This window comes from Mandrillus leucophaeus, unplaced genomic scaffold, assembly GCF_000951045.1.
Source record: "Mandrillus leucophaeus isolate KB7577 unplaced genomic scaffold, Mleu.le_1.0 Scaffold599, whole genome shotgun sequence".
NCBI lineage: Eukaryota > Metazoa > Chordata > Mammalia > Primates > Cercopithecidae > Mandrillus > Mandrillus leucophaeus.
The window spans coordinates 390,433-412,197 of NW_012106463.1; the positions used below are offsets into that span (position 1 = coordinate 390,433).

A 21,765-nucleotide genomic window follows, 5' to 3' on the forward strand; every position below is an offset into this window, starting at 1 on the left:
AAAAAAAAAAACAAAAACAAAAACAAAACAAAACAGAACAAAAAACTGTAAAATAATATGACAATGTTGTAATGTCATAAGTCTCAAATTAGATTAGTATGTGTCCTTAGGTCTTTGGTCTGTCCCTTTTATTTTTGTGCCTGATAAGATAATTCAGAAACTTTACTCTTACCCTCCCTTAGATATTTTAGTGAAAATATTGGTGTTTGTGTCTTGAGAGATTCTTCTCTAATCGCTGTTCTTATGGAAAACCTTTATAGGATAGCATAGACCCAGCTCTGTTCCTCAGAGTTTTTTCTCCTACCTACACTCACAAACATGGTTTGGTGATTCTCAAGTCACATACACCTACCACCCCAAAATGTATTCCTTGAAAAGCAACTGTAGCAGTGGGGTAGGGCCACCCTTTCCTTCAGGGCATAATGAATCTCTAGAGAAGGAGAACATGAAGAATACATATGCACAGACACGATGATTCTGAAGTACTCTCCAAAAGGGGGTGTGCCCCATTTGTTTAGGAGAGCACTAAACTATTTTGAAATGATTACATTTAAATTCACTGGATAATGTCTACTATGTACTAAGCACTTTACATCGTTTTCTCTTCACAATACCCTCTTTTAATAAGAAAACCAAAGTTAGGCAATTTTTTTATGGTACTGGGGTTTGAGTTAGATCTTTTAACTTCAATTCACTTATTCCAGGGCATATTTTACCATATCACAACTGTCTCTGAATGAATAATATACTTTTTAACTGTTCATTAAAATAAAACTATAAAAGAAGGATTGAAATCTGCCTACTCTTGCTTTGCTCATTTATATGCTAGTGTTATGCCATTCTGAGAGATCAGCTTGTGAGATGAAGGAATAGGCTGCTCAGGTTTGCAGTACTTGGTGGATTTTGTGTGTCCTTGTGATATAAAGTTGCTTTTCATTCAAAGCTAAGAGCAGGTAGGACAAGGCTATCATTGTGACAAGTTAGTATAAATGGAACAAATAAAACAGGCAACCTGATAGCTCAACAGGGATTCAGAATGAGCCCAGACTTCCCAATGGAACCCCTGTTCTGTTTAATGCTAAAGTAGACTTTCCCTTTTTCTAAAGATGATGTTAATACGTACCCACCTTTACCCACAATAGAAAAAGAAAAACCTTTATCACGCCAACATCTTCCTAGATACAAAGATAAGCTTTTTCTTTCTTTCTTTTTTTGAGAAACAGTTGTAAAATTTTGGAAATTATAGCCTGAAATATAGGCTTGAATTCTGGCTCTGCCACTTGCTTGGTATAGTCTTAGATAAATTACATAATTTTTCTTAACGGCAGTCATCCCATATGTAAAATGGGAAAGTAATGAAGTAATGCCTGCTTTATAGGACAATTTAGAATTTTTCTACTTTCAAAAATATTTTTTTCCTGCTTTATGGATATATAAATAACATACAATAATTCATCCATTTTAAGTGTTTGATGAATTCTGGAAGTTGTGTAGAGTCATATATAACTTTTAGTCCCAAAGAGTTTCCTTGTGTCCTCTGGAGTTAGCATCCCCCATTGAAACCCTGGGACTATTAATTGATATCACTATATTTTTGCCTTTTCTAAGACTTTTATAAATTGAATCATACAGTAAGTAGTCTTTTCTGTTAGATGTATTTCATTTATTCTTATATTTCTTAGATTTTTTCATGTTATTGGGTATGTCAATATTTTGTTACTTTACATTGCTAAGTAGTATTCCATAGAATAGACTTACTGTAATTTGTTTAGCCTTCCTCCAGTTAATGGTCATTGAGTTGATTTCAGCTGTTGGTTTTTAGGAGTAATGTTGCAAGTCTTTATGCAGACATGTTTTCATTTTTCTTGTGTAGCTAAGAGTGGATTAATTGTAGGGCTTTATGGAAATTGTGTTTCTCTAAGAAATTTCTGTAAAAGAAAATGGCTATATCATTTTTAATTCCAACCAACAATGTATGAAACTTCTAATTGTTCTGCATCATCACCAACAGTTGGAATTATTAATCTTTTAAATTTTTACCATTCTAGTGGATTTCAGGGGTATCTTTTGGTTTTGATTTTCATTTCTTGGGTGACGGGTGATGTTGAGCATCCTGTCATATACTTATTGGCCACGCATATATTTTCTTTTGTGAATTGTCTATTCAAGTCTTTGATTCCAGTTTTATGAATTTATTTGACTCTTATTGAGTTGTAACAGTTTTTCTTATTTATTCTGAGTACAAGTCCTTTTTTTTTTTTTCCTTTTGGCAGATATTTTCTCTCACTTTGTGGCTTAGCTTTTTAAGTATGTCTTCTAAAGAGCAAAGTTTACAATTTTAATGACACCCATTCTGCCATTTTTTTTTTCTGTTCTGGTTTATGCTTTTGTTCTGTTTTTAAATGTTTGCCTATTGCAATGTCACAAATATTTTCTCTTATGTTTTCTTCTAGGTGTTTTCCAGTTTTAGGTCTTATGGTTAGGTTTTAGTTCATTTTGAGTTAAATTTTGTGTGTAAGATACAAGTCCAGACTTCTTTTTCCCATACAGATATCTATTTATAGAAAAGCCTATTTTAAAGATTATCATTTTCCCATTGAATTATCTTGACATCATTAAGAAAAACAATCGACCTAGGTGTGGATCTACCTCTGGATTCTGTATTCTGTTCCACTGATTTATATGTCCATCCTTATACCAATACCATCCTAATACCTAAATGGCATTATGGTAAGTCTTGACATCTTACTATATGTGACCAATTTTATTTTTTTAATTGTTTTGACTATTTTTTTCCATATCAAATTTAGAATCAGCTTCATACTATATTCAAAATGTCCTGCTGGGATTTTGATTTGAGTTGTGTTGAATCTATAAATCAATTTGAGGAGAATTACTGTCTTAACACTATTGTGTCTTTCATTCCATGAATGTTACATGTCTCCATTTATTTTAGTGTTTCAAAATTTTCCTTTGTAATTTTCAAAAAATTGTATATATTTATGGTATATGATATGCTATTTTGATATGCATAAACATAGTGAAATTGCTAACACAGTTAAGCAAATTAACCTACCCATCACCTTTTATAGTTACCATTTTTGGGTGGTAAGAATACTTACACTCTACTCTCTTAGCAAATTTTCAGTATACAATACAATACTAACTATAGTCCTCATATTGTACATTGTCCTTATAATGTTTCATGGCTTTCAGTGTAGAGGTCTTATAAACTTTGGTTAAAATTTTCTATTTTATTTTTATGCTAATATAAATGGATTTATAATTTTTTTTCTAATTGTTTATTACTAGTATATAGAGAGCCAACTTATTTTTGTTATTGACCTTTTACGTTGTGACTGCTTAATTAACTGTTAGTTCTGGCCACTTTAAAAAAATTCTTAAGATTTTCTATGATCATGATTATATTTTTTGCAGATAAAATAAATGTCACTTCTTTCCACACTGTGTGCATTTTATTTATTTCCCTTTGCTTATTGGACTGGCTAGGGAATCCACAATATTGAATAGAAGTGGTGAGAGTAGACATTATTGCCTATTTTGTCTGATCTTAGGTAGAAAGCAAGGATCCTTTCACTATTATTGATTATGATGTTAGCAGTAGGTGTTTCAAATATAGTTTTAATTAGATTGAGGAAGCTTCCTTCTATTTAAGTTTGCTGAAAGTTATGTTTTTTAAATCATGAATAAGTGTTCAATTTTTTCAAGTGTTACTTCTGCACCTATAGAAATGACCTTATGTTTTTGTTCCTTTATTCTCTTATTATGATGAATTATATTGGTTGATTTTTAAAGTTTAAAACAACCTTGCATTCCCACAATAAACCTCTCTTGATCATGACGTCTTATCCTTTTTACATACAGTTACACTTCATTGAGTCTGCTCACTTGTATGCTTTTTAAAACTAGTACCTTAACCCTTGGGAAAATAATTCAATTTATATTTTGTTAAAAGCTGTCTTTATAAAGCTCTGTATATTATGAGGAATGTGAGTGGAGAAGTTATTATTTTCATATTAAAAAAGAATAATAGAAGATTGATTTTAATGTATGTCACAGGCATATAAAGTTGTGATAGGAAGTGGGGAAAAAAAGACGATGAGAGGCAATTATCAGAAAATAAAATTTTGTATCAGTTTTGCCAGAAGTGAGATTTGCTTTCATCCTCTTTACATGATGTAGGTTTATGTTTAAGAAAACATATTTAGACTAAAGTTGAGGACAGAAAGAGGGTATGTTTGTATTCAAGTTCTACCTTAAAAAAGAAATAAAGATGGCCAGGCGTGGTGGCTCACGCCTGTAATTCCAGCACTTAGGGAGGCCAAGGCGGGCAGATCACCTGAGGTTGGGAATTCGAGACAAGCCTGACCAACATGGAGAAACCCCGTCTCTACTAAAAAAAAAAAAAAAAAAAAAGAAAAATTAGCGGGGCATGGCGGCACATGCCTATAATCCCAGCTACTCGGAAGGCTGAGACAGGAGAATTGCTTGAATCTGGGAGGCGGAGGTTGCAGTGAGCCGAGATCACTCTATTGCACTCCCACCTGGGCAACAAGAGCGAAACTCCGTCGCAAAAAAAAAAAGAAAAAAAAAAGATAAAGAAAACTGGGAAACAAAAATGAAAATCCCTGAACTTGGAATTCGCGTATCTAGTCACCAGGTTATGTCACCATTGACAAATCACACTATCCCTATGTGCCTCAAGTATTTCGTCTGTCAAACATAGTTGTTAGGCCTAAGCCATATTCCGGGTAGGGAAGGAGAAGACATATATATATTTCAGAAAAAGCTCACTAGAGCTTCTCTCCAGGTTAGAATCACCAGATTACATAGTCTCTAAATCATTTCTATCCCTGAAAATCTGATTTTCTGATTTTGTGAGATAAGTAAACTGGAGACTAAAGACCAGTTTTAGTTTGGTCATTCTCAAGTTCTGTGACCTTGGCAAGTCACTTCTCTTTGGGCCTTACCTTTATTATAAGCCATTTATCTGGCATTTATGTTTAAAATTAAGGTATTGGAAAAGTGGCTTTCTAAAACTATTGCAGTTCTAAAAGGCTGTGATTTTAAGGCGAGCTAAATACATGAATATTATACATATATGTATATGTCAAACATGGCAAAGAACTTACTGTAGTGAGACAAATAATCATCATTACATTTTTATGTGAATGTATTCAGCATCCTTAAGCATTATGAAAAATATAAACCAAAGTCCACATTGTTAAACCTAGTTCTAATTTTTAATGGGAAATGTATATTTTCTCTTGAACATATGTTGAAATCCTAGCTTTGTATAGTATTTGCTCTCAACTTGTAATATAAAAATCTAAGACTTGTATATGCTTTTCTAGGATGTAGTTTTCCTTTGTTATTTACAGTCTGTTGTTAGAAAGCTTCAAGGGATATAGGACATTAAAGCACCACATCTTTAACTAGCTGGGACATAATACATGATTTGAGTTCCCAATATTTTCTAACAGTAAGGTTTGTTTATTAAAGAAACCACATGCTGTGACTGAATCAGTCTAATAGAAGCCAAGTTTGAATTTGAACATTCAAATGTATGTCCATATATTTTGGGCATATATCATACATAATGATGTGGGGTCTAGACATCTTTCTGGGTTTGTTTATGTCTGTTATGGATTCCCCTCATTATCCATGCTGTTTGAGGGAGACCCCATGGATTCAGCTTGTTTATTACACACTTTCTATATTTTAAGACTAACTCAGAGTTCCAAGTGGCATGTATGTTCCAACTTGGAATATTATTTTCTCCCTTTCCAGTTTTATGATGATGATTAAGGAGAAATAAAATAAGATTTTAGGGAATAATGACATGTTCCAGAGTGGCTAACAATAATCCTTTTGGCCATGTTTCAAATACAGTTTTGTAATCTTTATGTTTATTATACCATTCTCCCTAACATTTTTGACAAGTTTGAGTTATAGCATCTGTTTTCTTATTTTTAAATCACATTATGTACCATCTGTTGTTTTGTTATATTTGGGCATAATTTTTAGAACTTAATAAATGTAGGTAAAGACTTTAACCTTCAGTATTACCAATTTTACAGTTATGTATACACAGTATATTCAGAATGCTAGAGGTGAGTAAGTATACATGAAGGATAGATTTTAAGTGCAAAAACAGCAAAATCAGTTTCTAGTTAATATTAACTTGGGGCAAGTAATTCACGATCACTTGACTAACAGCTTTCGTTGTTGTTAAAAATCTCTCCCATTAATATTTATTTTATAAAATTAGGTATTTCTGTGTATAACTTCTTAATTTTAAAGAAACTACTATTCATATTCTTTGAGTTACAAAGCTATTTTTCCATCAAGTGAAATAAAGAAATCAAATAACATGATAAGAATTTGCAATAAATATTGAAAGAGGTTGGATTGTTATCAGAATGTATCATTATGGGTATTTTTGAGGGGGTGATATAGCACTTGTTATAAATATTCATCATGTTCTTAAATCTAGAGATATTCCATGATTAGGTGATTTTATGCCTGTTTATGCTGGCAGGAACAAAAGAAACTTTAAAAATAGAAAGCATAAACATAATTGAACCACCCACTTAAAAGATAAATTGGAATAGATGTTTTCCAGGGGAGAACATGCTTTCTGTATAAAAAGGGCTAATGAAACAAGAAGTCATCTATTCTTGATTTCTTTAGGCAACTAGAGCTTTGTGCCTTGTCTAGTTTCTGTGTTTTAAGAGCTTGTTCTGTGTAGCAGAAATAATACAATAAATGGGTTTAACCACATTTGTCTCAGCTAGACAGTCTGCTTTGTCAGAGATTGCTGGTACAACATAAACAAATTATGTGTTTGTAGTGCTTTTCAATGAAAGCCTATCTAACAGAGCTGAGATTGTGTTTCAGCAGCTGTAGATTTAATCTCCTACCTGTCAGTTAAAACAGGCATTTCCTAAGCCAGATAAGGACTGGTTGTAGAGCAGGGAAGTAGTCACAGCTGGACAAAGACCTATTGTTATTGGCTGATAATTTCTATATAGATTCAACTCCTTATTTTACCATGAAAACTACAGTCATAGCACAGTATTAAAGGAGCTAACCCAGCCTTTTAAAATGTTAAATCAAGAAGAGTTAAAGAGAATCAAAACTGGACTTTGTGTCATTCATTTGGGGGAGTTGTCATGTGGAACTAAAAAAAAAGTCTATAGCTTTGATCATCACAATTTTAGATCACTGTGGATGTTATACTAGGGCCATGGAAAATGCCTGTTCACAGATATGTAACTACATTCTTGGGAGTTCAAGTTGTAATACAAGCTACCCAAAGCCAAAAATTTAAATCTGTGGATTGATGCTTTTCCATGTGATTCACATATCATGGGTATTGTACTATAAGTGCTGAATATTCTAGAACAGAACAGACCTAATGTTAAATATATGTTCTGTAATAACCATGTGAACTTTTCTACCCTTCTTCTTTCCCTGTATCCTAATTTCCAGTAGGAAAAATACAGTTATTACTGTAGCTATTGGAGAATTGGAGAGTAGAGAATAATGGCAATTAGTTAAATAACTTTACTTAAATAAACTTCCTTCCTTCCTTCCTATGATTTCTTTAAGAACATGTGAAAGTTTCAATGTATGCATTTCCCGTTTTGAATTCTGAGTATTTCTGTCTCTTGACCTGAGTGAACCACTATCCTTACACTTCTCTTTGGGCTTGACTTTGCATTCTTTTTCAGCTGTGATTGCATTGAGTTATTGATTGTATTGGGTTGCTGCTTATTAGTCCTAAACAATGCTATTGACTTGTTGTTCTTTGTAACAGCGAAAATGTGGTAAGAACAAAGACTTAGGAACTATTGAAAGCAAATGGAGAAACATTGTGGTAAAGGGTAGTAGGCAAAGAGGATTCAGGGGTATGTTAAGAACATCTTGTGGAGGGGCAGCCTAGGTTAGGGAGTTTGTACCTTATCTTTAATAGGGACATTTCCTTATTGTATCTAAGTTATTTCATATGAAAATAGCACTAAATAAAAGTATAAAATTAAAGAAAATTGCTTTTTAAAAATCAGCATGTTAGCTTATCCTTATAATCATCTTCAGCATCAACTTGTTCATTAAATGGAGATAGCAGGTATAGGAGTGTGTGTGTGTGTGTGTGTGTGTGTGTGTGTGTAATGTACATGCTGGGAGTGGAAGGCAGGGGTTGCAGGTTATGCTCCAAAATGACACTACTGTGCACATCATTAGTTTTGTACTCTACAATGACTAGACTGTGATAAAGATTGAAAACCTGAAGGCTATTTGACTTGGGTTTATAGTTACTGTTTATACCTTTCCTTGGTGTCTAGTTTTTATAAACATTGCCTTACTTTATCTCCCTGCCCCCCAATCGTATGTACAGGTACTGTCTTTCACTGATACTTCCAAGGAGGGACAATTTGCCATGGCTGAGCCCCAGCTGTCAATAGCTTAGACATCTTATTTATGTCCTAGTTAGAGTTGCCACACTATGTTTCGCAGGCCTTCTTGCTCGTGATGAAACTGCTTCTGCTCTCCATGATAGCTGATGTTTAAATGCTTTTCTGACATTCATTCAGTATTGCATAATAAGCTCACAGTGATATAACAACTTTTTAAATATTATTACTTTGGAAAACTGTATTCTTGTCTCTTTGGGTGAGAGTATCTTATCATTCTGTCAGTGAGGATTATATTTGATGATGATGAAATATTAAAGAAGCTTAGAGGCATCTCTAAATGATACTATAGAGGAATTTCAACAGATGTACTAGGAGTACTCAGCCATTAAAAACTCTTTAAATTAATAAAGTCAATTTTTATATTTTCTTACCAACTGGTGAACTTCAAAGTTAGACCACAGCAGAGCCAAAAGAAAAGATCACTATAAGGAAATATGTTTGGACTAGATTTGCCTCCATTTAAGAATTGTAAATGGTGAATGGACTTTGACTTGATTCAGCAGATTAAAAAACCATCAGAATTGCTATGGCTCCATTTTTAAATAACGTAGAATACAAATTCTTGAATGCATTTATATAGCAAATATTTGTTGAGCCCCTACTCTGTGCAAAGTCTTTTACAGAGCCCTTGAGAGATAGAAAATCCTTGCCTTTAAGTTACTTGTGCATAATTTTAACAAGACCCATAGTTTAAGATGTAAACCTGCATTTCTGGATGAGGAATTTAATAATTGAGCTCTGGTCATTGCTAACAGAATAAGGTTGCATAAAATACTTCAGAGGTAAAAGCCAGATTGCCTTCATTGCGGGTCAAAAGTTTATGAAAGGTTGATATCTGAATTTGGTTGTTACAAAGAAAGGAATGCCATATTCTTCACAAATATTATCATATTTAAATGGCATTTATACAAAATTTGAAAAAAATAATTTTCATTTTGGTAAAACATGTTGATCATTGTGTATTTAATGGGGCTTCTATTTAGGAATGACAATCATTAGTCTCTAATATGTTTCATACTTCTCTGGAAATAAGATAGGGTAGAATAGGAAACATTCATCTTCACTAGTCTTCAGAAATAGCTAAAGTAATTGACTAGTTCAGTCTTCTGTGATGGCCTGGTGACCACTAACTGTGACTATTTGCATAATAGTCAACTCTTCACTTCTGTAGTGATAACTGTTTGTATCTTATTAAAATTAAGACTGTTTTAGCTCTCTTGACTTTTCCAGAAGTTGCAAAAATTGAGATTTGCTGTTCTGCTTTAACCAAACAAATGCACACATGGGGATAACAATATGCTGAGTTTATGCAGATTTTACAGCACGAATCTGAATAAAATACCCACTAATAGATCCTTAAGGAGTAATAAACACACATGAATTTTCCTTAGTTGCACTTTAAAGTGATTTTAACATACTACTAGACCTTAACAATAATATTTAATTGACAAGATTATGCATTTGTATGGATTGAAAAGGTGGTAGAGATCTAATTCCAAATGAATCATAAATTTTACTTTTGCATAGCATGTTTTATTAATTTCTTTATGGCCAGGATATTCTATTTCCCTCCTGGTGAGAGTTTCTTAAAACATAGTAAGATAATTTAAACACATTTAATTAACATTTATCATCCTTTTTATAAAGAAATATGACTTATGTTTTCAAAAGTACTCTCAATATTTTTCTGGGGTGTAGACCATAGATAGAGTGTAGAATGATACTTAATGGAATTTTTGCTATAATTTGGTTTTCTTTTTAAGCAAAACTTTCTCTGTTGACCTTTTTCCAAAGTAAACTGAAAACTGGATAATTTGTACTAACATGTAAGTGAGAACAAACCTAGTACCACTACCTGGAAAAACAAGGCTATGGAGGTCTTTAAGGCACCTTTATATTTCTACTGCCCAGCACAGAACCAGGTATATAGTGATAGGTTCTCAATAAATGGCTGTTGAAGAGTTGAATTAAGACAAGCACTGCTGCCTTCTCTTTTGGAGTAGCATGTTTCTCAGGAGTCTAATAGGTCTAAACTAACTTTTTATTTGTATAAGTATTGAGCTCTTCATTTTATGGAATAAGGGGACAAATAAGTAAGAGATACTAGGAATTAAGATTATGTTAGTGCTAAATCCATGTTCTTTTCTCTGAAAATTCAATATTAAATAGAGCATGTACAAATGAATGAGAAATAAAGTAATGACTTTTGACTACATATGATCCTAGAAGATTAATGAGATATTTGTCCATTTAAAAAAATGCAAATAAAGTGAGTACATACAGTATGCTGAGAGTATGCTTAGTATACACGGTATGCTGAGAATACAAAAAGGGATGTTAACACAAAGGACAGGATTGGCCCTTTCAGGGCTATTAACATTTCTCTCAGAATATATACCTGAAGATTTTTAAAACATGCACCGTTGACCTGATAGAATCATTGTATTCTTACTTACAAAGATTATTTCTTTCCTGTGCAACTATGGAATAGAGTTGGAAAGTGCTAGACTATGAAGTGGATTTTAAATAGCTGTGGTAAAGCACCAACCCAGCAAATGAAACTGCTTTGTTTGCATGTTTTACTCTTGGTAGTTGGGCAAGGACATAGTAAAACTAGTGACAAGATATATGTTTTTCATTTCTTCTGTGAGTATTTTAGATATTTTGTTTAGTATATTAAATAATCTAAATTAGAAAAGAGAACTCACTTACTGGACCAATTTTTTTCTTTTGCTTTAAACCAACTTTTTATTGAAGTATAATATATTTATACAGAAAAGTGTGTATATATATAAATGTGAAGTTAGCTGTTTATTAATGTTTTAACTAAAATATATGACTTTGAAGACCAAATCCTGAGGTTGTAAAAGGATGCTTTTAAACTATAACATCTTGAATTCATTCTACTTTTTAAGGAGTTTACTTGGCCATTTAATGAGAATTTTGAAGAGTGCTGGGAATAGCATGCCAAATCCTGGGAACACATTACATTATATTAGAGATGTATATTAACAATGGTTGACAAAGTGTTTTGTATCTTATCCTGATGGGACCTGAGAAAGGAAAGACGAAGAGGGAAGAGGAGAAGTTATGAGAGAGAGAGAGAGAGAGAGAAGAGAGAGAGGGGGAGGGGGAGGGCAGAGAGAGACAGAGGGGAGGGAGAGAGACCGAAAGGGGTGGGGGAAGCGAGAATAGCCTGCCAATAACAAATAACAAACAAACAAACAGAAGCAAACAAAGCTGGATCCTCTTCTGAATGCAGTTACATTGTTTGTACAATGTATACCCATTGGATGGTGGAATACACCTGGGAAGATGGGACTCTGTTCTCAAATGCTCTAGAAAATGTGTGTCCTAAATTTGCTCTTGATAGGATTCTAGTATTCTCCTGTTGGGCTAGCTAAATTCTCTGGAATCAGAATTTGATATAATTAGCGGTAGCAGCCATAGATTTGCTACATAAGACACATGAAGAGCAAACAAGATTATATCAAGATGTATTTAAAAGTCATTTTTAAGTTCTCTTCTGGAATGAGAATGATTACAACTCCATACCTTTTGTAGTTGCATTGACAATTCTACCCTATGAAAATTGGTGGTCAGAAGACCAGATCTGAGGTCCTAGTTCGTTGGCTCTCAGCTATTGATCAGTTAATACAAAATATCTACTATGTTCTTAGGCTTGTAATAAGAGCAACAGGTTATATAGAAATATAAATGGCACAGGCCATTTGGGACAGTCAACTTACTTGCTAAGAGATGATTTGTGATTTATGAATTAGTGAACAGCAAATAACGCAGTATACAATTTAAGGCTTCTTTGTGTACTTAAGGCTGTGGCCAACCAAGAGAAGTTGTTCAGTATGTTGACTACTGCATTATGCTTTCTAAGAAAGGGCAAAGTAAGATATTAACATTTTAGAAAGATTTTAACAAAAAGTTTGAGACTAAAAGCATTTCTGTTAAGGCATGAATTTATCCTATCGAGTGAGATGTTTTTCCTCCTAACCTCCAGAATTAACTAAAGTCCATATACTGTGGATTTCCATGCACTTTTCAGCGATGGGAAGACACATTTCTGACCTTGAAGGCTTTTCCTATGAGTTTTCTGGGGACTTCATTTCTTTTGCTTTAGATGCTGCAGCTTTTACAGTGGTAATACTTCATGCAAATGAGTCAGCTATTCTTTGCAATAAAGAATATGGTCATTTCGAAAACTGATCCCCATCCCGTTTCTGTCTGCACTTCTTGCATGTCTCTCTCTCTCTCCCAAGATCGCTTTTTCCGAACTCTCTATTTTCTCTCTTTCCCTCCCTCTCTGTCATGGTATACACACATTGGAAACATTTCTTTCAACAGTTTAAGAAGCTTCCTTCAATTAAATCACATAAGGAATTATTTTCTAGAGATAAAGTATTTAAAAATCTTCATTTTTGCACTGTCTTTAACTCAGTAATAGACATTAATATGCACATGATTTTCACTACAAATACTTATTTCCCATCACTAAAAAAAGTTAAATAATCTTCATGAAAGAGAAAATGAGCCCCCCCGAGTGTCACTCTGTTTGCATATTAGCACGTAGCCAGGTCTCTGCCAAGTTGCTCTCTGACTGACTGATGCAGATGCTCTTTCTCAAGTATTCTGAGTCATATCTTTACTGCAAGTCTTCGGGGACAAACAATAGCACCTGTTCCTCACAAGATATCAGGCCAGTTAGCCCATTCATGTATCTTTAATGAAGTTCTGGGGCAGATGGCAAAAAATGGCATCATCAACAACTTAGCACAGAGAAAACAAAGGGGATAAGTGTTGATGCAACAATGCTGTTTTAAGAATTGGAAGATAAAGAACTTAAGTGTTTCACACACATCTGCTGCTGTCTTGATTCTCTGAAAGATGTGAGGAACACCCTAACAATTAAAATATCTGGGCATGTAGCCTATTTGATCAGGAATATGTTCCCCACCCTCTCCAAAAGGGAAACACTTTGGTCAGGGATTGTGGAAGTTTAGAATTAATGGACAGTTGTGCTTTGGGGTAGTTTATTCCTTTCATGATACACTAAACTTCACCTGTGATGGAGTTTCTGGTTACTTGGTAGTCATTCAGGTGACATACCCAGCCAGATAGTGCTTACTTTCAAAGCGATAAAAATAACACAGTTTTCATGCTCAGAGATATATTTTGGCCACATCTAGTTTTGCTCTTTGTGCTAACAAAATCAGTTTTACTTCTTCATTTATAGGATAATTAAATAATCTCTGAATTTGTGATTTGGGAATGTTACACTTTCAAGAAAAAAAGATGCTATTTGAAATTTTGATAACTTGGAAAAGACATGTGGAGACTGGTCAGTCTTTGATGGAGTGAGGAGAATTCTGTTATTTTTTATTCTTAGTAGAATATTTTTGGGGGTTGCTGTTTCCAATGTGATTGCCTTTCCTGGCATGTCACCAAATGGGAAAACGGGATGATGGGAAAGTAGGGGAAAGGCAGGATTACATTCTTCATAGCAGGATGGGGCTTTTCTGTATCTTCAGAATTCTTTATCTGCCCTAAGCACTGGCACTCAGTGCAGTGACTTTAATGTGCAACTTCCATAAAAGTAAAATATCCTGGATGCTTGCGTGATTCTTAGGTGGCCACCAAGCCTCTTTTCTTGTCTTTTCCCCTTACCCTGCTCTTGCTTTCCATTTCTTTTTATTATTATTATTATTATACTTTAAGTTCTAGGGTACATGTGCATAATGTGCAGGTTTGTTACATATGTATACTCTGTCTCTTATACACATCTAGATGTGTATAAGAGACAGCTTCCCAGGTGAGGCGATGCCTCGCCCTGCTTCAGCTCTCGCTGGTCGGGCTGCAGCAGCTGACCAGCACTGATATTCTGGCACTCCCTAGTGAGATGAACCCAGTACCTCAGTTGAAAATGCAGAAATCACCAGTCTTCTGTGTCGCTGGCGCTGGGAGTTGGAGACTGGAGCTGTTCCTATTCGGCCATCTTGCTCTGCCCCCCCGCTTTCCATTTCTGTTCCACATTCAACCAACACTCTTTTAGTAAGTATAATAAATGGAAAGCTATGAAAGGGAAAAGTTGTTGCTGTAATTTATACGTTCTGTGAATATCACTTGCATTGGATCGTATTGATGAGCATTCTGTAGAAGATGGCATTTAGAAGTATTGATAGACCCTTGTTGCCTTTGCTTGTTTCTTTTTGTTTGTTTGTTTGTTTTGTTGTTGTTGTTTGAGATGGAGTCTCGCCCTCACCAGGCTGGAGTGCAGTGGCATGATCTTGGCTCACTGCAACCTCTGCCTCCTGGGTTCAAGCGATTCTCCTGCCTCAGCCTCCCAAGCAATTGGGACTACAGGCACGCACCACCATGCCCAGCTTATTTTTGTACTTTTAGTAGAGATGGGGTTCTCACCATGTTGACCAGTATAGTCTCAATCTCTTGACCTCTTGATCCACCCGGCTCGGCCTCCCAAAGTGCTGGGATTACAGCCATGAGCCACCGTGCCCAACTGCCTTTGCTTGTTTTAAAGACATAATTTCTTTAACACACTAGGGCAGCCATCCCTAACCTTTTTGGCACCAGGTACCAGTTTTGTGGAAGACAGTTATTACACAGACTGGGTAGGGAAGGGGAGATGGTTTCAAGATGAAACTTTTCCACCACAGATCATCAAGCATTAGATTCTCATAAGGAGCATGCCTAGGTCCCTCACATGCGCAGTTCACAATAGGGTTGGTGCTCCTATGAGAATCTAATGCTACAGCTGATCTGACAGGAGGCAGAGCTCAGGCGGTAATGCTCGCTTGCCCACTGCTCACCTCCTGCTATGTGGTCCAGTTCCTAACAGGCCAAGACCTGATACTGGTCCATGGCCCAGAGGTTGGAGACCCTTGTACTAGGTAACTATGAATAAGATTGTTGGATTGTATCAATATCAGTACTCTGGTTGTGTTATCATACTATAGTTTTGCAAGATGTTATCATTTGGGGAAACTGGATTAAGGATCCATGTGATCTCTCTGTATTCTTTATTACAACCACATGCAAACCTATAATTATATTACTATCACCAATAATCATATTCCTTATCTTCGATCTGTTTTTCAAAAGATGACTTCATGCTTAATATAATATGGTATTAAAAGTACAAACTTTGACCCTGACATATCTGGACTTGAGTCCTGACTCTGTCGCTTTTTAATTGGTTATGTTACTTAACCTCACATGGCTTTGTTTTTCTCATTAAATGAATAAGTGTAATAATAGTAAGTACTTTACAGGGTTTTGAGGATTAAATGAGATAGAGTATGTAAATCACTTTTCCAGTGCTTGACATATAGAAAACATGGAAAACTATTAGCTGCTGTGGTCATCATCATCATCATTATCATCATCATTACTATTAATTATTACTTATGTAATTAGACATAAGAAGAACTTTTAATCACCTTTTCTCAGGCTAGAGTCTAACTAGCTACTGAATATTCTGGCTTCTCTTTAATAAAGAGTACTTGGCATTTTTACATCGTTTTACTTAAAATAAGTTTATTGTTTTACTTAAAATAAGTTAAAGTCAATTTTATTCCTTGGAACAAAATGATCATTGCTAATCAATGTATTGTAACAAACTACTGGAATTAATGATGGTAAATACTGAGATCAGTGTGTTCTGTGTAAAATAAAATAAAGATAGAAAGGAAGGAAGGAAATTATTGAAAATTGAACAACATTCATAGTATCCAAACTCCAGCAATATGCTGCTGAAACACAAAATTATTTTCAGCTGGAGACTTCCAGGTTTTCTTTGCCAAAACAGTGCAGCCAGTGATTTCTCCCTTTTCTATCACTGAAGTCCATCTGATGTAATGGAAAAAGCCCTGGACAGGGTGATTAGCCTTTCTGGACTCTGGATCCAGCTGTGTCATGACACTGTAACCTTAGGCTTATATCTTTTACCTTCTCTAGCCCCCTGTTTTCCTATGTGTAAATTGTGAGCTTTGGATTAGATTAGTGATTCTCAAAGAATGACTCCTGGACCAGCAGCCCCAGCTACACCTGGTAACTTTTTAGAAATGTACAGTCTCAGACCCCTACCTCAGATCTACTGATTCAAAGACTCTTGACAGAGAGCACGGGGAGAGAAGGAAGCAATGTGTGTTCTAACAAGCCCTGTGGATTATTGTGTTCCACACTAAAGTTTGAGAATCACTGTCCTAAATTAAATTTTAGCCTAAAATTTAATTAGTTGGACTGAATTCCAGAGTTTTCTGATTCAGTAGGTATGGGGTAGAGTTTAAGAATTGGCATTTTAAAAATCTTCCTAGATATTGCTGATGCTGCTGGTCAGGTACCACACTTTGAGAACTGCTAGGTTAGGTCATCTCCAAGTTCTATTCCAACTCTATGTTTCTATCATTACTCTTGCTTTCACAATGTCCTCTGACCTCCTGCTTATTTACTTTGTCTCTCAAGTTATCGAATAGCCTCTGGGCTAATATTTAGTATTTGGAGTTTCTAACATAGCTTTCTTTGCAGAGTATGATGAACAGAAATAAATTTACCTAAATTCTTACAGCTTATGTTAATATGAAACACCTACAGCTCTTTGGCATTAAAAATGAACCCGAGAGTTTGGTTAGTTATATCATGAAGATGGAAAGTTACAAAAGGAGTAACTTAAGACACTAAGATTCAAGAATTAAAGTCTGGTTTCTAATTGCTATTGACCTTTTTCTGTTGTCTCATGATCTGAAGAGCTTGGGTGACCAATATAAAATAATGTTTTCATTCTAAGATGCTATTAAATAAATAACACCAAAGAACCCCAAATACATGTTCAAATGAACATGTATTCCCACCTCTTCTTTCTCATGGTTTTCTAGATACTTGGGATGGGATAATGCTCTGTGAGACATGTTGTCTGCTAAGCATGACAAGCCTCTGCCTGCCAAACTGAATTATTTAGTTGGCTCATGTTTTCTTTCTTAAAGTAGAGTTATGAGTAAGATCAACTATTGCTTGTTTTATTGCTTGTTTTATCAGTAATTTGATAATTTCTAGCCCTGAATATGCAAACCATATAAGAAAAGAACAAGGATCTAACAAGGATTTACTGTGATATTGCATTACTATTATGTCAGGTACTGTGACACAAGAGTTACTTTTATTGTCTGTTTAGTCCTCACAATAATCATGTAAGGTAGTATAATTAGCTTCAGTTTTTACATGAGAAATAGACTCAGAACAATTAAGTAACTGTTCAAGATTACACAGTCAAGAAAATAGCAGCATATAGATTTAAGTTCAGACTTTTTTGCCAACAAGGCCTTTAAAGGCACCTAGTAAATCCTCAATAAATAAATGCATAATAAATGAATGAAGGAATTGTTGTAATCACACTATCATCGTAATGTTGATTTTTAAACAATCATAGAATTATAAAGTTGAGAAGGCCATAAGGTTATTACATAATCAGGTTTTTCGTTGTGTGTTTGCTTTACATATCTCTAACATATGGGGTTATACAGCCTTTCTTTACTTGACCATCTCTAGGGAAAAGATACATACCATCTCTTTACTCAGAGTGACTATAGAATAGTTTATTACTAGAAAGTTCTTTGAATTTCATTTCCATGAAATTTCTTCTTTTGAGCCTAGTTCTGCCCTCTGTTAACCATTCAGTCTTAATCCAATCCTTCTTCCATACATTATTCTTTCAAGTATTTGAAGATAACCTTACCTCTTTTATCTCTCAAGCTAAATATTCAAACATCTTCAGCTACTTCTCAATAATAACATAATAAATGTTTTTGAAATGAAAGAAACAATAAATAAATATAATATCCAGACTCCTCACTTTCTTATTCTCCCTTTTTAGAGTATAAGCCATCCGTGCTATATTTTAGGTACATATTAGGGCCATATTTCTGGAGGAAAATGAAATTATTTCCTTTGATGTACTCTTGTACCAAACAATTGTAACCCATATACAAAAATACTGTGTCTTATTTTCTGGCATAGAATAGTGCCCTCGTTTCTGACATCTCAGGTTTGCATCAGGGTCCGACAAGCTGGAGTTCAACAGCAAGCCCAGTGCTTTTCTTCAGGGTTAAAGGCAAGACCTGGGCACTAGGGGATCAGCTCCAATTTAAGCAGGCTTAGTTTGTACTCTAATGTACGAAACTTGGGCTTACCTCAGCTAAAATGGAAGAAATAGCTGCTCAAAGCTAGTTTCTTTCACGCCCCACTGGCAAGGTAGTAATTGCACAAAGACCTTTTTATTATAAGTTGATTTTCTTGAGAAATGAATTCAGAAAAATCCTGTAAAGTGTTTATTTTTTGCTTGCCCTTTATTAACCCACATCTTAGGGCTTTCCCTAGAGAAAAACTGTTGGAAAATGAAACCTCTTAGACCCACACAGAAGCAGTTTTTGCACTGTGTCCCTGGCTATGAAGGGAATAGGGACAGGACAAGGCAAGTCAGTGCTAATTAAACAGGGTCATTAGCCAGTGTATGGAATTTTGCCTAAAGAGAAGATTTAGGAATTTAGACAGGGAAGGGTTTGGGGTTAGAAGAATTACTGGTAAAGGTTTGTATCTTAAATAAGATATAATGTAGCCTTTTTATACCAGTGAAAAGGCTAAATACCCTGTTTGAACTTAAAGATAATTTTTTGGGCATATCTTAGTTTTGGTCTTTAAATAAGAAAAGTCCTGTATTCAACCTATAAAACTGTGCCCTAAAGCCAGGACAAAACCTTCCTGTCATGCTGTCCTGGAATTCGGGCAGCATACGTAGAGTAAAGAAGGGAGCTAGGAAATTAAAATGTAATTTTCACAAGCGTGATTCTGTCATAGCTCTTATTTTCTTTATATGGAATACAAATACTGATATAGAGTAAAGATTTTTCTATTTTGCATTTTTGTGCTCTTTGATACATTTATTGAGGTCAAATGAAATTTGATATAGTAGGATTTATTATGAAATGCTCTCTGAATACAACTCCATAATTACTGAGCTACATGGTAGTGCATAAAGCTGTAAAACTGTTTAGCCAGACAAGCAATTTATATGTTACATCAAGGTGTGTATGGCAAAGAATATTACTTTAATTGGGAGCCAAGATGTAGTAGCCTTAAATCTGAAGAGCTATATGTTTAACATAATGCCGTGAGGCTTTGAAATAAGATACCTAAACTGGGGAGATGCAGCTTTTAGAATATATAACAATTAGACATTATTTTCTGACCATGGATACTAAATACTGTTTTTGAAAGAAAGCACAGAATGCAAAGCAGGTGAAAGGGCAAAACCTCTCAACATTGTACAGTACTAGAAAAGAGGCAAACTTACTTCTTCCAGTTCTTTGTTTAAAAGAAAAAATAAAAGGGAAAAAAGTCAAGAGAAAGGAAAACCATTAACCACAGTTTGGTGGAAGCAGCGACGAGGCAAATTCACAATGAAGTTACGTCTTCGGTATGCTATTAGCATCTCAGAAAAGAGATTTGGTGAATTTTTACTGAATTTTCTCAGATTGCAGATTTGGAATGAGGTTAGAGGTGGGTGGCTGTGTGGGTACCAGCACACTACCAGGAGTGAAAAACAAATTCTTCTTGGCATACATTTGCTCCCTGTCTGATCATAGGCTCTCTTCTGTTTAGCAGGTTCAGGGTCACATGCCTCCGCTCATGATCCCAATTTTTCCACATGACCAGCGGACCCTGGCAGCAGCTGCTGCTGCCCAACAGGGATTCCTCTTCCCCCCTGGAATAACATACAAACCAGGTAAGTAGAGAGGGATTTAACATTCTTTTGGAAATGCTCAGATCTGCATGTTTTTGCTTAGTACTCCAACAAACACAGGAGCATGTGAGGGAACTATGAATAAAAATATCATAAAAGCTTATTTTAAAGTAAAATTAGAATTGGGAAGAGCGGGCATTGTAATAAACTAATTGGTTGCTAAAAACTTTTACTTTCTCTTCTTCCACTTGAATTTGTCTTGAATTCACAGATAAGATACTACTTTCCCTGGGGACTACAATGTTTTTGTCAGCTCTCTCTCATACTTTTGCTGTGAATAATTGTTTTTTGGTTAAAGATCCTTTTCTCCTTGTGAGAACTGTTATACTCTGGGAAAGTGATCACATACAGTATAAAATGTTATTGTTTGTTGTCAGACTTCTCTTAGAAAAATAGTTAAAACTAGACTGATTTAATTAGCTTACCACTAATAGGTAAAATTGTTTTTGATTTTCGTCTAAATAATGAAGTATTCAGTATTTTTTCATTCATTTTTAAACCTCAAAAAACAGGTCATGTAACCTTGCAGTGAAATATGTTTTAAGATGATTTAGCAAATGTTATGATTTTTCTTTTTTCCTCTGAGTTTACTGGACTCCTGGGGAATTCAATTAGGTTCATAATGGTTTGAAGCTTCTTTCAGAACCTCCTTGTAAACAGGGCTTTAAATGTTTAAAGATATGTTGCCAAAGGAATCCAATGTAAGAAGATAGTCAAGTAAATAAAAGTCAACCTTAATTTCATTTGTGCATTCTTTGTAAGTGACCTCAGCTCAGAAGTAGTGACCTTGTTATACTCATTAATAATTTCTGTGTCAAGTTCTTTTTAACATATTAACCTGATTATATTAACCATCAAATCTGAGTACAACAAATCTGCGTGCAGCAGTTTCTTTGTGTATATGTTTTATAAAGTGAACAAAGGCATTTTAATATGCTTAAAGCAATAATAAAATATAAATCACTTTACTAAAATTCTGGAGAACCGAGCTTACTAAATAGCATAAAAACAAGCCTAGTGCATTTTAGCATCTGTTTTAATTGCTTGTTGCCATTGATTACTCTTTTGTATTTGATAGAGAACTTCCTTCTTTGTAAGAAAAGGTAGGATGTCTGTGGCAAAACACGAATGATTCAAGGAGTAGAGATGTTAATGAGATTGGCGAGTTTAAGGGCTGTCTGAAAATTCCTCACATATAAATGAATCAGACTCATTACCCAAAGGTTTTTGGATACCTGAGAGAAAATTATGTCATTCAAATTGTTAAAAATTCATTTTTCTGGAGCATGATTTTTAGAACAAGTTATACTTACCTATGAAATTGGCATATTTTTTTCAGAGAATATTTTTTTTTCAGTGCAGTGGTTCAGTCTTCCTGTGATCTCTATAAGTCATTCTAAACTACTTCTTCATTTCGACTTCCTTTGGAAGTAAACCAAG

The 21,765-nt window shown here is 34.7% G+C and overlaps 1 protein-coding gene across 5 annotated transcripts in view; it reads left to right on the forward strand.

Annotated features, from left to right (window-relative positions):
* Positions 1-21,765, forward strand: part of SOX6 (SRY (sex determining region Y)-box 6) — a 532,017-nt gene that overhangs the window by 366,840 nt on the left and 143,412 nt on the right. For all 5 annotated transcript variants that reach the window (XM_011999550.1, XM_011999552.1, XM_011999551.1 and 2 more), the window contains exon 7: positions 20,187-20,307. In XM_011999550.1, coding sequence (XP_011854940.1) covers positions 20,187-20,307 — 121 coding nt within the window. The remainder of the gene's footprint in view (positions 1-20,186; positions 20,308-21,765) is intronic.